Source organism: Archocentrus centrarchus, unplaced genomic scaffold (assembly GCF_007364275.1).
Source record: "Archocentrus centrarchus isolate MPI-CPG fArcCen1 unplaced genomic scaffold, fArcCen1 scaffold_26_ctg1, whole genome shotgun sequence".
NCBI lineage: Eukaryota > Metazoa > Chordata > Actinopteri > Cichliformes > Cichlidae > Archocentrus > Archocentrus centrarchus.
Window position 1 is genome coordinate 120,820 of NW_022060256.1, and position 18,554 is coordinate 139,373.

General features: G+C 45.3%; 2 protein-coding genes across 5 annotated transcripts in view; both read right to left on the reverse strand.

Annotated features, from left to right (window-relative positions):
* Positions 1-351, reverse strand: part of LOC115775926 (2-oxoglutarate dehydrogenase, mitochondrial-like) — a 39,215-nt gene extending 38,864 nt beyond the window's left edge. For both annotated transcript variants that reach the window (XM_030723451.1, XM_030723453.1), the window contains exon 1: positions 235-351. The gene's annotated coding sequence lies outside the window, so the exon portion shown is untranslated. The remainder of the gene's footprint in view (positions 1-234) is intronic.
* Positions 352-1,453: 1,102 nt separating this feature from the next.
* LOC115775935 (disintegrin and metalloproteinase domain-containing protein 9) overlaps positions 1,454-18,554 on the reverse strand; it is a 34,307-nt gene continuing 17,206 nt past the window's right edge. The window contains exons 4-25 of one of the 3 annotated variants that reach the window (XM_030723463.1): positions 18,018-18,096; positions 15,629-15,705; positions 14,564-14,762; positions 13,171-13,236; positions 13,023-13,094; positions 12,067-12,236; positions 11,793-11,874; positions 11,201-11,334; positions 10,944-11,115; positions 9,487-9,579; positions 9,240-9,344; positions 8,966-9,056; positions 8,765-8,870; positions 7,823-8,006; positions 7,659-7,739; positions 7,472-7,577; positions 7,236-7,383; positions 6,959-7,061; positions 5,880-5,909; positions 5,558-5,616; positions 4,194-4,280; positions 1,454-4,132 (exon numbers count right to left, since the gene is read on the reverse strand). In XM_030723463.1, the coding sequence (XP_030579323.1) occupies positions 4,211-4,280; positions 5,558-5,616; positions 5,880-5,909; positions 6,959-7,061; positions 7,236-7,383; positions 7,472-7,577; positions 7,659-7,739; positions 7,823-8,006; positions 8,765-8,870; positions 8,966-9,056; positions 9,240-9,344; positions 9,487-9,579; positions 10,944-11,115; positions 11,201-11,334; positions 11,793-11,874; positions 12,067-12,236; positions 13,023-13,094; positions 13,171-13,236; positions 14,564-14,762; positions 15,629-15,705; positions 18,018-18,096 (2,227 nt within the window). In that variant the 3' untranslated portion in view covers positions 1,454-4,132; positions 4,194-4,210. Of the gene's footprint in view, positions 4,281-5,557; positions 5,617-5,879; positions 5,910-6,958; positions 7,062-7,235; positions 7,384-7,471; positions 7,578-7,658; positions 7,740-7,822; positions 8,007-8,764; positions 8,871-8,965; positions 9,057-9,239; positions 9,345-9,486; positions 9,580-10,943; positions 11,116-11,200; positions 11,335-11,792; positions 11,875-12,066; positions 12,237-13,022; positions 13,095-13,170; positions 13,237-14,563; positions 14,763-15,628; positions 15,706-18,017; positions 18,097-18,554 lie in introns of all 3 variants that reach the window. The other 2 variants (XM_030723462.1, XM_030723464.1) reach the window with 2 other exon arrangements.

An 18,554-nucleotide genomic window follows, 5' to 3' on the forward strand; every position in this document is an offset into this window, starting at 1 on the left:
GCTTTCCTTCGGCTTCTGGAGGCGTTTAATGGGCGGCCGCACTCTAACGCATCCTTTAAATGGCTGCAGCCGCTAGCACGCGGCTAGCAGGCTAACAGCGATGCCTCACATTCCTCCGGACGGGTCTTATTTTCCCCGAATCCCCGAGACTTCAACCCAGAGCGGGTCCGCAGAGCACAACGCGACCTCGCTCACACCCCCGTACCCCTCCATCCCTAGAGCATCGGTACTGACCTCCAGAAGCGGTGCGACGGGTTCCTCTCGGCCGGTCTCCGGATGTCCTTCGCTTCTCCCGGTAAAATGATGACAGCTCTAGGCGCTGAGCACGGGAGCGGGCCCGCGCTGACGTCATCGCGTACAGCGAAAGGGGCGTAGCCGCGCAGTAAAGTTTACACAAACCGAAAAAAAACTTTTAACTTTTTCAGATGTTTGATTTAAAAAGTCTCTCAGCGGTAAATTATACTTTAAATATCCATAGCACTCGGAAACTGAAATGATAGTAATAACACTGTTTTTATAAATAAACAAAGTTCAGGGTTCATGACAAATTCATCTGGGCCTTAAAACATGTAAATATTAAACTTTTTTTTTTTAATCTTAATTTTTTAACTAAAAAATATATACATAATAATAAAATTAAAACATATAAAAAATTTTTTTATATGTTTAGATTTATCAAAAGTGTAAAAATTAGGCTTTGAATTGTGAATTGTGAGTTGAAGAAATTCAACTTGCCAGCAAGGACCATGGTGCAGTTCTATACTGCCATCATCGAGTCCATCCTTACCTCCTCCATCACTGTGTGGTACGCTGGAGCCACCACTAGGGACAAACAAAGACTACAGAGCATTGTGCACTCTGCTGAGAAGGTGATTGGCTGTAACCTCCCATCTCTCCAGGACCTGTACACCTCCAGGACACTGGGGCGTGCAGGTCGGATCACAGCCGACCACTCTCACCCTGGGCACAGACTTTTTGACCCTCTCCCCTCAGGCAGGAGGCTACGGTCCATTCGGACCAGAACCTCCCGCCATAAGAACAGTTTCTTCCCCTCTGCTGTTGGACTCATGAACAATAACCCTAAGACTGTTACCACCACCCTCCACAAACGCTGATGACCCTATGTTTAGGCACCTGTATGTCTGCACTGATGTATATATTACTGGACTATGGTTTATATTCTTTTATCTTTTAATTATTCTCTGCACTGTATATTTTGTAATTTTTGTAATATTGTGTTATAGTTATAGTTCTAATATCTCTGTATATTTGTAATTTGTATACTTGTATATTGTCTTATAGTTTTTATACTTATTTGTTTTTTATGTAAGCACGAAGTACCGCAGCAATTTCCCAATGCTGTGAACCTGTTCACCCATATGGCAATAAAAACCTTCTGATTCTGATTCTGAATGCACGTTTCCTCAACACAAACAGGAGCCTGAACACTGTGAACGTTTCTGTGCACCTTTATTAAGTCTCCAAACCAACACAATCACAATCACAATCTGTATGAATAAAGTTCATTAAATTATCGGGTTCAGCTGAAGGACGTTTATTCTTCCAGGTTTCGTTTTCACACAAGCAGCTCGAGCTCGAGTTCCACCTGCCGCGATCACCTGAAGGTGTCCAAGAGGAAACGGGAGGCTGACGTCACGCCTCTGTCCATCAGCTCCAACAGGTCAGAGATCAGAATCATCGAATCATGAGAATCATTGTCAGTCAGCATGGTGGCTTCCATACCACAAAGCAATGTTTAATAATGACATGAAGCTCAGGTGAAATGTTCAGTACTGCCGCAGATTACAGGTGAAAAGCAAAAAGATATAAAATCATTCATAATAACAGAAAATGATTCTGACCACACAGGTTCAACATGAATGCAACCCCAATGAGGAGATTTTTATGATCATCTCCAGGCTGGTTTGGCCTCTAAAGGGACCTTTTTGTTCATCGCAGGTCCTTTGACATAGAAGCCCATCTTTGCTGACTTTGCCCCAGAATAAAACTTTAAAAAGCTTTTTTTTTTCTCCATTTGAACGTCAGAACTGAACCACCAGCTTTGCTGTTGGACAGCTTAAAAGTCTTAAAGTTGGCTTAAGGCGGCTGACTGGCCAGGCTTGCCTTTCACGACTTTACAATATTATAATGTTCATATTTAACGTGGCCAAAGTTTCAAATAAATGACGGTAAAAGGAGTTCCATCAGCTAACTTTAAGCTCTGATGTGAATCTTTCTGACAGCTGGCCGGGGGACTACATCAGATAAATGAGGATAAATGAGTAAAACTACAGAGGTGGAAATGACAAGAATAGGTTTCCCTTCCACAGAAGTGTCAGCAGCTGAGTGTAACCTGAAGCTTCAGCTGCACTTGGTTCTTTAAATAACCTGTGAGACTCCTCACTCAGGAATTCAGTGCTGACTATGGCATGAAAACAGTCGAATGGCACTAAATTAGCCCTATAAGTGACTATCCGTAATCCTCAGTGGAGACCTCGGTTTCTGTGCAAAAACAACAAAATAATAAAAAAAGACACTAAAGCAGGTAAAATACCAAAGTGGTGTACACAGCACAGTGCATCCAGGTTCATCAGCTGCAAAACAGAAACATTTGGTTCGGTCGGCGGTGTAAAAATCCCTGGTTTGAAGCGTACTGAACGTGTGAGAAGTTCAGCGCGATCGCTGCTCGTTCAGGACAGGAAGCATAGACGCTCTCGGGACATAAGTGCGCAGAGTTTAAAGGATTTTCTTCCACCTTCAGACACCAAAAACACTGTCGCACACCTTCAGTCTGGGATGTTTGGCAGGTTAAACACAAATTTAACTCTTGGATTTATATTTATGCTAAAGTTCAGCCTCTGCCGGGCACATTTCATATTTAAAATACTCATGGATTTTTCCCCCTCTGGGAAGAAAAATCTGGATCTGGAAAAAGCTTTCAGTTGAAAAATCAACAGAAAAAGCCCCATTCAGTCTGAGCTTTTAGAGGGAGTGGGGCCACTTTAACCATACCTATAATAACTATGAGGAATGAGTACGTTATTATTCTAAAAAAAAAAAGGCAAAAAGAAATTAAATATCTTGGAAGGCGCTTCAGCAGCAACAGGTAGGTACTGCTGTTCTGTTTGAGCCCAAATGTGTTCGTATTTTAATTTAAAAGCAGCTGACGTATCTCCCAGCAGCTCCAGTTTGAAACGATCCTGCAGACGTAGTGATTGTCACGGTGTTCCTGACACTGAAGGAAGCAATAAGACAGATTTTCAGTCTAGTTTTGAAGTATTTTTTTCTCTGATTTCTGATCATTTAAGTTCTAAATAAGGATCAGGAATATCCTCCATGTTGGATTCATCTGCTTTGGATGGGCCTGCACTAAGTGTGACTGCCTACATTTCCCAGAATATTTTGGAAGCTCAGACTTATTCTCTCTGGACAGAAGCTCCCGAAGACATACCGAACATCCCAGATATGAGAATTATTGAAGCGACTTCCTTTAGCGAGCGCACGTTCCCCCCAGAGACGCCGACCTACTGCACATGCCTGAGGAGAGGAACTAAAACCCGAGGAGCTACACGCTCAGACGCTGTTGCATATCGAGATTTTACAGTTCTGTAGCAAGAGGGAGCTGAACGCAGGGCGAGCCACGTAGTGCAAACCAAACGCACCCGCACGAAGCCACAGAAGGGTGTGTTACATTCCAAAAACAGTGCTGAGCAGAGGGGTGGTGCTATTAGTGCTTTCACTTAGAGACAAAAAGACAGGTGCAGGCTCCACCCCCGAGACTAGAAACCGACCAATCAGAGTAAATACTACATTTTAAAGGTCAAAAAACTGAAAAGTATTTTTAACAGGTCTCCTCAACCAATCAGAAGACAGCGGGCTTTTATGGGAACTCTGACTGGCTGATGTGGTTACAGAGCAGATGATGTGTGACCTGACAAAGAAAAGAAAGAAATACTGCAAAGAACAGCAGTGACTGCAGTTCGGTCCTCCTGGGTTCCCATACGTTCTGCAGAGTTCCCAGTCCAGTACAACTGGGTCCACTTCACTGCGAGGACGGTCCACGTGGTAGTCCGGATGGCTGGCAGCCGCTGTGACTGCAGAATCACTTCTGGCTGTTGCTATGGAACTAGTTCTGAGGTTGCTGGGAAGGGTTTGAAGAGGAGGAGAGGGAGGAGCATCATCCAGGTGTAGTTAGAAGGCCCCCAATTGGTTAAACAGGTGGCGTGGGCGCAGGTCTTTGAGGCACCAGAGGCTGTGACGCAGCAGAAGGTTTCGGTTTTCTGTGAAGGAAGGGAGAAGACAGAAGAGTAAACATCGTGGCCAGCCTCTAAACTATCGTGTTCCCTTTCTGTTCAATACGAGGCATTGTGGGGGGGTTATCATGGAGTCTAATGGAGCTGCCCCAAGATGTTAGCCAATCTTAAAGCTAGCTTTTAATTCCAGTTTTTTAAAGTTGGTTTCTTAACATCAGCCCAATCTGACTTAGTGTTAATGCTAGTGCCTGTGCTTCTGAGTCCAGTTATAGTAATGTTAGAGCACGAGTCATTTTGAGTCAGGTGCTGGGTAAACTTAACTATTACACAAAATTTCTCAGTAAGCTTGGGCCTGCTAGCTCATAGTTAGCTACTGGGTCCAGTTAGATTAAAAGTAAAGGAGCCAGAAAGCGCAGCACTGCAGCAATGGGAAAATCCGGCCTCCCGGAGCTCTGAAACCTCTGAGCTGGCTGCAAAGCATGGGTGGTAGCTTCCACAGGAAGCACCTTAAACCTGCAGTCTGTCTGAAGGCCACTAGATGGTGACAGCTGTTCCAGACATGTGACCACTAACCTTGCAACGTAATTGCAATTTTTGGATGTGCGACAATGACGGCCACCCAACATCCACCTGTTGCTAGGGAAAGACCTGTATTCCCCACCCCGTTGGCTATGGTGGCAGTTTTAGTTTTGGAAGTGACGGGTTTGTCTATGAATATTGTGCAGCTGCTCTCCGAACCACAGCGAAACTCTGAAAAATGTGATGCAAACAGGAAATGGAGAAGGTTCACCTTCAAAGTAAAAGCTGGGCCTCAGTGATGCAGCAAACATGTTTCAAAAGGGGTAAGGGTCTTTACCTTACAGTATGAAGCACCTTGTGGTGACTGTTTGTTGTGATTTGGTGATATATAAATAAAATGGAATTGAAGTGAATTGGTGGCTGTATCACATCCAATATGGTGGATAACTCTTAAGCAATGTGCTTATGATATCACATGAAATCACATCAGCAGCAGTCTACAGAAAAACAGCTTTCTGACCTCTGACCTCAGCTTCTTGCTGAGGTTCTGGGCTCAGCCACTCGTTTAGGGTCTTATTTCAAAATGAGCTATTACATGTGGTATTTTCCACTCACTCATTGGCTAACCAGTTACCAGTCACAAACCATTAGCCAATAAGTGAATGGTTTTGGTCGGACCCCTCCTCATCACATCTGGGGTTTTTTCTCCAACAAAGATGGCGTCAGCGACCAGCGGGTGAGGTCATGCTATTTTTGGTGTTCAGGTGTACACACTGATTTCTTACAGCGGAGGAGGAGGAGGCCTCAGAGCGTGGGAAGAAGCTGTCCTGCTGGTTTCCACCACCTGAAAACGCACAGAGGAAGTACACCTGGTTAAATCTGCTGTCACGTCCACGTCCACACCCTGAGAACCTGCTTTGCCTGTATTTTGATTTTTACTCTAATTTGACCAGGTGAGTTAAAAGTGCTTTTCTAGCTTCGTGTTATGATCACAAAGCTAGAAAAGCACAGAGCAGCACTAAAGAAGCAGTAACAGCAGTACTACATCAGCAGCAGCAGCAGCAGCAGTAGTAATAGTAGTAGTATGAGGTGTGAGGAGTATTTTACCTCCTGTGGTGGCAGCAGCTGAGCGTGGTGCTTCACATGGAGAGAGAGCAGAGTGTGTTAGGACTCATTCAAACATCACACACACACACACACACACACACACACACACACACACACTAAAGTGATCAATCATGCGGCTTAATCAGCTCATCAATAAATTATCCAGCAGCTGCTTCATTTGCAGATCAGTTGGTTAAATGTGCGCTGATTAAAGCAGATTAACTGCTCCGTAGGAGTGCAGTCTCTCACTGATTAACTGATTGATAAATCCATTGATCAGCTGATTAGTCTAAAGCTATGGGTGAGCCCATCTGTGAGTTAATCTAAAGGCACAATAATAACTGTCTTTGGCCTTCTTGCACAGAGGTGTGCTCATCACTAACTGCCGGACTAGACTGCAGGCTAATTTTAATGTTTTGGAAAAGCAGCTAATGCTGAAAGCTGCAGTTCCTCTGCCATCCAGCAGAGGTGCCACAGGGAGTCAGTCCCCATGGACTCCCATGTTAAAACTTTTCAGCAGACCTTCCAGCAGGACAACGACCCTAAACAAATTCCAGTGAAATATATTTATGTTTGTGGTTGTAACGTGACAAAATATGGAAAAGTTCAAGGGGTATGAATACTTTTGCAAGCCACTGTATAGAACCTGCTTCAGCCTCTGTAACTCATTTACCCCTTCATAACAGCTGTACAGATGTTTCTATAAATCACCTGTTAAAATTGGATCGAGGCTTAAAGTTTGCATTATTAGGGGCGTGGTGACACAGGCAGCTGTAGCTGCTAGGCCAAACTGGACCTGTGCAGCACTCTAAGGGCCAGAGACAAATTAAGCTGAGAGCTGAGGTGTGCTGAGCTGAATTGATGCTGAGTTGAGGTGATGCTGCAGAACTTAAAAACTGTAATAACCGACAAGGCTACAATTATAAAGTCACAAACCTGGACGGACAGGTGCAGCAGGTGTTTATAAATCTACACGATCAGTGAGGGAAACGTTCCTTCATAAATCAAACTTAATCTCCAGTTTACGTTGGCTTGGATGCAGCTCTCGAGCCTCCCACGAATCCTACCAAACAACTCACCCCATCTCTGACGATGTTGTTGGTGTTACCCCGGGCAACAGACGGAGGCTGAGCTCTGGGAGGTGGTCTTCTGCTGGGATTGGCTGAAGCTGTGCCGTCAGTCCTGATGGAGAAATGAACGTGAGAGAAGCTCAGTGAGGGGAGAGTGACTGGCCCCGCCCCACAGGTGCAGACAACATTTTATAATATAATGTTCGGCTTGTCCCTGAAAGCAGGAGACATGTATGATGTTCCCGTGGTCGTGGTGACATGTGGAGGCATGTATGTGTGCGCTCACTCGTATCCCTGAGACCTCTTCCTGCGATTCAACCCAAGTCGCTGCAGCAGCTCGTTCCTGTGCAGGAAAACGAAGATGCCCAGAGCGAGCAGTGGGAGGACGAAGAAGAAGAAGACGAGCAGGCCGTCCCTGAGCGAAGTGTCCTTATCTGCAGAGTGACAAACAGAGGAGGCGCGTTAACATGGTACAGCTGCCGGGTGGCCCTCAGGTGAGTCTGAGGTCTCCAGGTGACGTACCGTTCCACGTGGGTCCACTGTCCAGGCTGCCTCCGTAACCCTTTAACTCACAAAAGGGTGGCGCCCAGCCATATTCGCAGTGGCAGTTCTTGTTGCTGTTACACACCTGGACACACAGACGAGTCACATGTGAGTCACGTGACAACCCTGACAGACAGGTAGGCAGGAGGACAGGCAGGTGACTCACCCCGTGTCCATGACATTTTGTTTGCACGTCACAGTCATATTTCAGGACGTCGGCAGTGCGGCACTCAAAGTTCATGCACACCTGAACACCACAGAAGAAGAAACAAGCTTTAACACCACCTCTTCCTCCCCTCCCCTTTCCTCCTTCCCTTCCCTCCTCCTCACCTTATTCTCTCCACACTTAGTCCCTTCGTTCACCATGCCCGGGTCGGGGACGTCTGACCCCAGCATGAAGTCCACTCCGTAGCATTTTCCTCCGGCGATCGGCGTGGTGATGATTGACGGCTCAATGCCGAAAACCGTCTTTGCCTGAACGTTGGAGCACTGCAGCTTCCCACACATGGCGTTTCTATGGAGACAAACTGGATCAGGAACATGGATTATACTCATCCAAGTGTAGCGATGACCTGCGGTCAAAGTTCATCCTGTGAACTAGAAAGAATTGGTGAATTCAGGAAAAGATCGCGGTTTGGACTAAAATACGGACTGAAGGGTTCACCAGCTTCTCCAGAACATCTGAATGCAGCACATGTGACTGCCTGCTTGTCACTGAAATGCACCCTGGGAGAAGGAGTTCATTCTTCTTAGGAATGTTTTCTTACAGCTGGTGGAGTGGTGGAGCATGGGCAAGAGAGGCAGCCATAGAAGTTTGGACCACATGCAGTACAGCGGCACCAAGAGGTCAAAGTGTGCTTAATTTGAATAACCTTCAAAGCGTATGCTCAATAAACCCACAACCAAAAATTTCCTCCCTGGTGTCACCAAATTCGACACAGATGATTTTCAGACCGAGCCTCACAAATGTTATCAGCCAGCCGTTACAACCAATCAAAATCCAAGGCCGCCAAACAGGAAGTAAGGTCATTCCCAAGCAATGCTTTGGTTAAACAGGAACTTGGGAGCTGCATCTAAAAATGCTCCTTTTACTGGCACTTCAACGGCCATCGCCCGAAGTTAAAGGATTAATGACTAAAAACAAATACAAAATCTCCCCCCCTGTATTTATTAGATTCTTGATAGAGCTCTATCACCTCTCAAACAGGCAGCAGAAGAAGAGTGAACCGATGCCTCCTTTTATATCCATGCGTGTGCGCGCATGTGTGTTACCTGCTCTCGCACTTCTTGTAGCCATTGTTGAGGTAGCCACAGTTGCCAAAGCGATCACCTTTGCTGTTGACGTCTTTGAAGCAGAGCTCAGGAGCTGCCTTCGCCTCTGAGGAGGAGGAGGAGAGAGGGAGGGAGAGGAGAGGGTCAGGTGATGAGAAATGAGGAAGAGGAGTGAAGATGAAGGCAGGCAGAGGTACATACTGGCTCCAAAGATGGCCCGACACTGGCTGTCATAGTGCTGACACTTTCCGTTGTAACAGTAGGCTTCCTGGTTCCTGCACGCCTGCCCGTTCTGAAACGCACACATATACAGAAACACACACACACACACACACACACACACACACACACACACACACACACACACACACACACACACACACACACACACACACACACACACACACACAAAGCTGTGATGAAGGAAAGCTCATACAGCAGCTCACCTGCTCAGGTAAAAACATGTAGGTCTCACCTGGATGAAGACATCACTCTGACAGAAGGACGAGGAGCCGTTACAGTACTCAGGCAGGTCACACTCGTCTGTGGTGGAGCGGCACACCGTTCCTCCCGGCAGGAACTGAACACACACACACACACACACACACACACACACACACACACACACACACACACACACACACACACACACACACACACAATTACAGAACCTGGCTCACACACTGTTCAGGGTCAAAGGCCACGAGACTCGCTGTGTTTACCTGGCAGTTGGAGCAGCATTCTCCGTACGCACACTGAGCTCCAGACTTCAGCTTACAGGTCTGATACTCACAGCAGGGGTCCTCCTCACACTCCTGAATACACAAACACACACACAGAGACTGAGTTTTGTTGTGCAGCGAGTGTAGCAGTTCGAAAGGAAACACTTGTTCTCTAAAATCATTTCAAACCTTTGAAAATGATGACAAAGACATGAAAATGCTCCAGAAACATTTGGCCTTTACTGGAATATTTTCACCTCTATGGAGCAATTTTGTGCTTGCTGGAAAAAACAGCGTAATATGAAACATTTGGGTCAGGTGATTAAAAATGGAAAGGTCTCAAAGGCCTCAATAATCCAGAACATTTATCATACTTGTGAAACCTACTGTAAATGACTTTCTAACCAACCATCTCAGAAGACAAACGGGACCTCACAAAAGCATCAAACTGTGGCAGGTATCAAACAACTAAAATAATCAAATCCTTCCCCAACTTTCTGAATAAATGAATTATTTCTTAATCCGCCAGCATCACATCCAGCACGGTTGCCACTTTGAAGCATTGGCTGAGGTTTCTCCTGTTCTGGGTGGAGATCAGTGAAAAACATGTTCTTTATGTTAATAACACAGATATCGAACCCTTATTAAGCAGGTAAGTCATTAAAGCTGGGAAAAGGTAAGGCCTCTTGAGCATGAAGGGGTAAAAATAACTATCAAAAGGTAAAAAGGCATTTTTTTCCCTCAATAAACTGTGTGCCTTGAAACACACACTTCCTGTATCAGTCCCACCAGAGCTCACACACTCAGTTTTTCCCCTCAATCTATAGATATAACTATGGCCCTTTTTCCACCGACCGGGTGTTGATGTTTTTCCACAGTGAACGCATTCGGTGCACAGCCGAAAAACATGTTCAACTCCTGCACTACAAGCTAGCTGGTCTGGAACCAAGAACCTGTGACGAAAGCGGCAGAAGGGCGTGACTCTGCCATCTCAAAGTAAAGTTTTCTACCACTATTTCACTGCGTGGTGTGTACTACATGAAAAAAGTGAAGCGATTTTCATGGCTGTGAATTAGGTTGGGCTCTAAGGACTTGCTGCTTTGTATCAGTTCATATCACAGATAAAAGGACACAAAGTGCGTACTTGTCGTCTTGCTCGTAATCGAGGTCTGTGTTTACCTCTGTGCTGCACACAGATGCTGCAGTAGTTTGGTTTGGACTGTAAAATGTGTTCACAGCACAACGGCGTGTTCTCCCACGTTTGTGCCCTTTGGCTTCCGTGTCCAGACAAGGACCCGCCCACACTCACACTTAAAGGATCAGTTCACAGAGCGCGGTGGAAATGCGGGCCCGTTCTTAAGCGGTTCGGCGGTTTATTGAAACCGACACCAGCACCGGCACGAGCACCGGCACCTCGGTGGTGGAAATGTAGTATCTATGTTTTATAAGCCACGGACCTTCGCTGATCCACAGTCGCACTCCTCCCCAAAGTCCACCAGCCTGTTTCCACAGTAGGGGGCGCTGTAGGCCTCGTCAGGCCGCGGGACGTTCAGCAGACACGTCCCCCCCGTCAGCAGGATCATCTTCTCAAAGTCATCAGCGCTGCAGCTGCTGAAGCTCTTCGACCCTCTGCACAGAGCAGGAGGAGACACATGAGACAGGAATGTAACACACCTGTGAGCGCGTGCAGAGTAGTTTGCCGAGTGCGTCTTACGTGGCTCCGGAGTTCATGATGCAGGCATCGGTGGGGCATGTGCAGTGGCGTCCATCATCGTGGTTCATGCCGAGGTTGTGGCCGAGTTCGTGAGCCACGATGGAGGCGAACGAGACAACATGGTTGTTCACAAACTGAAGGAGACAGAGCAGAGTTCAGTCATGTGACCGGGTGTCGCCAATCTACAGTTTATTTCTAAATCGATTTATGATTTATTTTGCCTTATTTTTGACCCCAATGTGTCACTTAAATAAAGCAAAAACGCATAAAGAAAATAAAAAGAAGAAACAAATAAGAGAAATAAATGGAGGAAAACTCAGAAGAAAAATATTACAGATGTACAGATTCATTCAAATGTATGAATATAAAAGGAGAATTAACTGAGAAAGTTCATACAAAGGTAAATGTCTGTAGCAAACTGAAACACAAAATAAATTATATCATACTTTATAAACTATTTCATTTATTTTTTTATTATTATATATTTTTATTAAATTCATTTATTTTGTTTTCAAATGTTGGCACTTTCAGTCCTCCATAGGAGACCTGTGTGTGTGAAATAAACCACAGCGTGCAAAGACGAGCAGCGTACCGCGTTGATCCCACCTCCGTGACTCCTGGAACAGACGGTGGAGACAAAGGCCATCCCAGCTGTTTGTCCAAAATTCTTCTTCCTACACAGATGACATCATCATCATCATCATCACCAACTCTGACCCTTACATCACCTGATGGACTGTTCAATCACACGTGGTAAAAAAGTCAGAATAACTTGGTTTTCACAGTTAACGTTGTGAGTTTGAAACCACAAGGAGCTTCGACAGCTACGTACGTGTGTGTGTGTGTGTGTGTGTGTGTGTACTGACAGGATAAGCTGTGCTGAATCATGGCGGCGGCGGGGAACCAGCTCTTTCTCCCTCCACTGTGTGAAGAGACTCAGCACTTCTCCGGCCGCTCCATCAACGTTAATCAGGTTCTGCTGAGTCCAGATCTCCAGACCGACCAGAACCACCCTAATGTTCAGCTGCATGTAGATCTGCAAGCACACACACACACACACACACACACACACACACACTAGTGACAAAATCCAAAATATACAGAATATCTGAAATAAAGTCAATCAAATATACCGTAATGTCATTAAGCGCACAGAAAATAAATTTGTTAAATAAATTCACAATTTTTCAATGCACAGACTAAATTCAGAGGTTATTTACTCATGTACAAATTCACAAACTTAGCTACTCTCCACTTCAATTTTCATATTTTATTTATACATTTATTCATTTTTAGGGGTATCTATTTATTTATTTATTTATTACTGTTTTATTTTTATAGCCAACTGTTTTTAAAAACTAACTTTTTCTTTTCAAATAAATTAATCTGGCAAAATAAAAGGTGGAATCACATCAAACCAGTGGAGGTCAGGTGAAAGAAGATCAGCTGACAGCGCATCATGTGACCTTAAACGGTCTTTAACCTGTGTGGCTTCTGACTGCAGCCGTGTGAGAACACAGCAGGTAGCCGTCGGGTGAATTCAGGGTCTGTTTTTCTTGGATCTGAATGAGCTTGTGAGTCCCATCAGTGCACGTGCAAAAATGCAAGTTGTTATTCTGAAAAAACTTCTGAACATGTGATAAACTAAACTTTCTTATTCCTGAGTATATTAAACCTCTAATGAACAAATCTGGCAAAGGTGGAAACACCTGAAACCACTTCCTGTTGCTGAGACACTGTGAAAAATATCCAAACACAATTCTCCTGAGACTACCCAAGTTAAATGAGTCCATCTAGAAAGGAGGAAACATGAGGAACTTACACTGTCCACGAGGTTGGCCAGAAGAACCATCTCCTCCCTCACTGCGGTTGCATTCCTGTTCATAAAAATATACTGAAGAAAGAAAAATATGTGATTACAGGCCGTCTGCGACAGAAAACTCCACCTTCACGTCATCTTGTGCTCTCACCCTGACGTTGTCGACCACCAGCAGCAGCTCCACGTAGTGGGTTTTATGGAGGACGGCTCTCTTCATCTGAAACAGAAACACGAGTTACTCCCAGATCTCTGCAGGGTTTCTGGCTCACTTTATCTCCGAGCTCCGGACAAACAAATCCGGGTCCCAGGCTGAAAGAAAGGCTGAAAGCTGAGTGTGCGCAGAGGACGTCCCACAGCGGCAGGATCTCACTCCTACGATTCAGTCTGCCACCAAATGACCTTCTTCAAAGAAGAAATAAACTAAAGGTCTGAAGGCCAAACAAAACAAAAGTGGAAGGAGTCTGGGTCACAACCTTCCAGCCTAAGCAGCCTAAACTACACTGTAAATAATATCCAAAATTAAAGGCCTGGAAAATCAGATGAGTGGGGCGTCTGCCCCGATAATGGAGCAGGGATCTGAGGATGCGCCATCTGGGAGAGACAAAGCCATTTTCCAGCCTCCTTTAACAAGGTGCAGGACACACCATCAATCATCCACCCCTCAGAGTGGAGGACAGAAGGGAGGAGATGAGCAACAAAGAAAAAAACTCCTGAGGAGAAACAAGGAGACGAGCTGAAATGAGCACGATGGCGGGACGCGTAAATTTAATTTTATAAAGCCGTTATCCATTTTATGTTTTAACATAAAATGGATAACGGCCCGTCTCTGTTCATCATGTGGAACTCACAGTTTGTCTTGGTTTGAGACATTTTAATGAGGTCCTACTCCTCCTGCTTTGGTGGCAGTGAAGCTCAAGGGGATCCTGCAGACCTGAAGCCTACAAGCCTCATGGACCGCGACCCCTTTCCAAGAGAACTCGGTCTCACATCCTCACATGAATCCAGAGGCCAGAAAACTGTGTTACTGATCACGCGTTCAGTGCACCTCACTGCAAACACAGCTTCAAGAAATCAAATGACGAAAACTATCTGCAAACAATCCCCAAATAACCGCTCGGCCTGTGCTGCTTAGGCCTTCGCTGATTGGCGGTACAGCGGCGAATGGTGGGACACGTTAAGTCGCCTACCGGCTTTAAAATGTTTTCTGGCTCTTTTTCCAACAAACACACTGCGCCTATCAACACGTCCTCCACCATGATGCTGATGCTCGACCACCGCCGTTGGAGGTATGAATGTCAACAGAATAAAAGCCTGTAAAGGAATGATGTCCTCAGCATGAGACTGCACCCAATGTTTGGTGTGATGAGAACGCCTGACGACCCTAACGAACAGAGAGGGAAACTTTGGTGGAGAAGTCAGGCAGTGATTCTGCTGCTCAGCATCTCAGACCCTAAAACATCTTAAAGCTCAGGTGGCAGGAAGTCAGGGTGACGTCCTCTGAAAGGCTGAAACACCGCTGCGTGTGACAGAGAGAGAAAACACACCCGTCTGTGCTGTCCGTGGGGGATTTCCTCTGAACTGGACCGAGCGTGCTCTGTAGAGTTGTGGCTGTGCTCATCATGCGGTGTTTCGCACCCTCTGGGCTGTGACGTCACATCCTGCAGGCGGTACAACAGGTGCTGGTCGGGGGCGGAGTCTACTGGCTCGATCCCATAACTGTCAGCACTGAGATGCATCACTCCTCTGAAAACAGAGACAGTAAAATTAATACATCAGCTTTGTTTTGTTGATCAGAGTGGGACGCCATGCTCAGCGCTCTCAGAACCTCACGCACAGCTACAAGCCTCAGATGGCACCATGGTGATGTTGCCACTTTTTTATAGCCTGCCTACCCCCCCCCCCCCCCCCTTTTTTTTTTTCCATTCCACCCAAATCAAGCACAGGCGCGTTCCCTGCGGCTGCAGAGCCGTTTATCCACGCAGATGTTTCAGTGTTTGGGGGACATCAGCTGTAGATGTCTGCGTTCCCTTCCCCTCACCTGAACTCAGTGGCTCTCAGGTTTAAACATTTTCAAAAAAAAAAATAAAAATAAAATGAATTTTTAAAAATCCTTCAGCAGCAGTCACTATGAAAATCATGACCCAGATACTAAAACAAAAATCATGAAGGAACTTTTTAGTCTTTGACTAAATTACACCGGCCAGCTGTGCAGAAGGACTCAACCTGTGACAGGCGTCTCCACCTTTAGCAGACGTGTAACAGTGTTAGCTACAGAGTCAGCTCACGGACTGGCGGATGCAGACAGACAAATAAATTAATTTATAAAATGACACAATTCATATTTCTGTTTTCATTTGCTTCTGCATTACATTTCCATTTTTTTAAATGATTATTTATTTATTTAACATTTTCCCAAATTTGTTTATTTGACTGAAGCAGAAATAAATACATTTGGGGAAATAAACCAGGAAATTAATGAATTAAATAATATATTAAAATAAATACCTTTGCACTGAATGGGTGAGAGTTGAAAGAAAAAGACTCACCTTAAAACTCCAAACTCGGTGTGCACGTGTGTGTGTGTGTCTGTGTGTGTGTGTGTGTGTTACCTGAGGCCGTTGCAGATGCTCATGGCGACAGATGAGCCCTCCATGTCCTGAATGAAGCCCCGATAGTGACAGTGGTCCTGAAACACAGAGAAGTCACTGCAGTGCTGCAAACACACCAGCAGGGGGCACATCCGCGCCTCATGTTCAGCACAAATATGCGGTGACTGAGTCACATGTTAATAACCAGTCAGACTTTCAGTGATGTCACTCCAGTGAGTGTGTTAGTAATGAGCTGACTTGAAACACACACTTCCCGTATCAGTCCCACCAGAGCTCACACGCTTCCTGTATGTGTGCGTGTGTCTTGAGGAACACAAGCTCATCATTTTCTCACTTCCTCGTCCTCTCTCTCTCTCTCTGTCTGAGCTTCATCTTTATCTGCCTGAAGTGTTGGTAGTCAAACCTCATCCCGAGAGCCCGATCTGACAGGCCGCCAGAGGCTGAAGCTTCACAGGTCAGAACCAGGAACCAGTCACATCTTCATCCCGCCTGAGCTGAGGTTTCACAGCTCTTCATGTCAGTTTAAATCTGTCAGAGACTCAGCGTTTGTCCACACCCTGCAGCCCTGATGTCATCATGTGGTTTCCATCACCTGGAAGGTGATGGAAACAGAAGGACTCATGGCTAGAAGATGATCCTGGTATCAGATGTACGTAAAAGGAGACCTTTCATCTGCTCTCACCTGTTCTAAGCAGCCACCTATTCCACATGGAGATCTGAAGGTTTACTCAGAATGCACTTTACTAAGTGTAAAACATAATCTCCATCAGTGAACTGCACACCTTCCTTCCTTCCCTCATCATTCTTCCAGCTTTTCTTCCTTCCTTCCTTTCTCTTCCTTCTTTCTCTGTTCACTTTTCCACAACTACAAAAACCATCTAAAGGTCATCTCAACATTTTTTCCTCATAAATCAGTTTTTAGACCCGAGTAGTGTCTGCAGGTTGTTTGAAATGTCTGACTGCAACTGGGTCACAACTAAAGAACCACTGTCATGTGACTGAAACAGCTTCTGAAAGAAAAGGACGAGGTGTTTGCAGATGCCTCCTCTCTCTGTGGTGTTGATGCTCCAGTTGTGGCCACACCTCTTTCATACACTGAAGGTAAAAACACATGTAAAGGATACACCTGAGCATCAGCCACTAGGAGGCTGGTGGAGGACAGAGCTCCTCCCTGTCCTCCTGATGCACTTCAGAGCCGACATGTCCTTCAACATGGAGACTGAGACTGATCTCAGGTCGAGGAGGAGGGAGGAGATGAGGAGGCACAAATTAGAGAGATAAAACTGTCCCAGTGTGTGAGCTGAGCTCTGACCGTGGTTCATGAGGTGGTTTAAAGCCTGTTTGTCTCTGGATTTGTTGTGCAGGTAGTGTCTCAGGATTGCCTCTGGCAGCTCATCTTAATATTCAATTCAATTCATTTCAATTTTATTCAATTTTTTAATTTTTTTCATACAGCGCCAAATCACAACTTATATTGTAAGGTAAAGCCGATAATTAAATATTGAATGAGTGCTCTCATTTTATGACCTCTGCTCTGTGGAAGCAACATAGTGAGGCAAGCCAAAGCGGGGTGTCCTCGTGCTCTGGGCCTGACCCTGCTCAGTGCCCCTCTAGAACAGCTCAGCAAGAGTTCATTCAAGTTTTTTAGAACCACCAAAAAAATCATGAGTCAGTTTGTTCCTGTAAAATGAACAAATATTGGACTCAGTTTAGAGTCACAGGGTCAGCCCAAAGTAGGAAACATTCAGCCAGCTCAGACGCAGCTCTGACTGATGTATTTACAGTACAAGGTCAGCAGGTCAGCAGACAGGAAATATCAATGCAAACACGACTCCCAGCATGCACCTCTCGCTGGGAAAGCCTTGTTTCAATAAACCAAAAGGTTTCAGGGAAACACGCTCCGTATGAGGGGAATGATATCTGGAGCTGAAATATGAACAGAAGGCTAACCCTCATCTGTGTGTGTGTGTGTGTGTGTGTGTGTGTGTATATGTGTGAGCAGTGACACACACAGGCTGATTTTCATTATCTCAGCACTTTGAAATGCACATTTTACTGTCCCAGCACTCCTGCTTTTATAAGCGTGCGCACACACACACACACACACACACACACACACACACACACACACACGTTTCCTGGCATTTATTTTTAGATTTATTTCAGATCTCACTGACAGTGAGTATCGCTGACGTACGGCTCATCATAAAGGAGACGGGGTGTTTGCAAAGCAGGTAAGCGATGCTACTGGTTGACAGGACTGGTGAGGTGTGGGAAGTTAAAACATACACAACACACAGAATGAAACACACTTCATCAGCTGTCACTGACTGACACAGGGACACACTCACGAACACAGCAGACAGACGTACAGGCCGGTGGGTGTTACCTGAACAGGTGGTCTGGACGTGATCAGGGACCCATTGGGACTGTAGGAGAACACGGTGAAGTCTGCAGGCAGCAGCAGCCTGGAAACAGAAGCACATTTTTACCACGAGTCATGTGACTGATTTCACTTAAACTGAGATGTGGAGACCACCTGAGCCCCAGCAACAGGTGAACACTGCACAGGTGTGAATCTGCACAGGTGTGAATCCGCAGCGTTGCACCTGTGCGGGAAACAGAAGACCATCTGCCAATCCTCAAAGATTTCACATTTATTAAAAATAACATTTCTAAAGAACGGGTTTTCTTGTATTTTTCTTACAGTTTTTCTTCAGGAGTTATTTTTCTTGGAATTGTTCCTTTAATATTACATTATTCTCCTTATTTTAACGGCGTTTTCAAAAATATAAACTAATTCTCAAAATGATAACGAGACATTTTATATTTTTCTCCAGTGTTTTTCTTTTTATAATAAATTCCTGCCACGCAGATTTCTTTCTCTCCTGTGAAAATGTAATTAGTTTTCTCAGTATTCACCTTT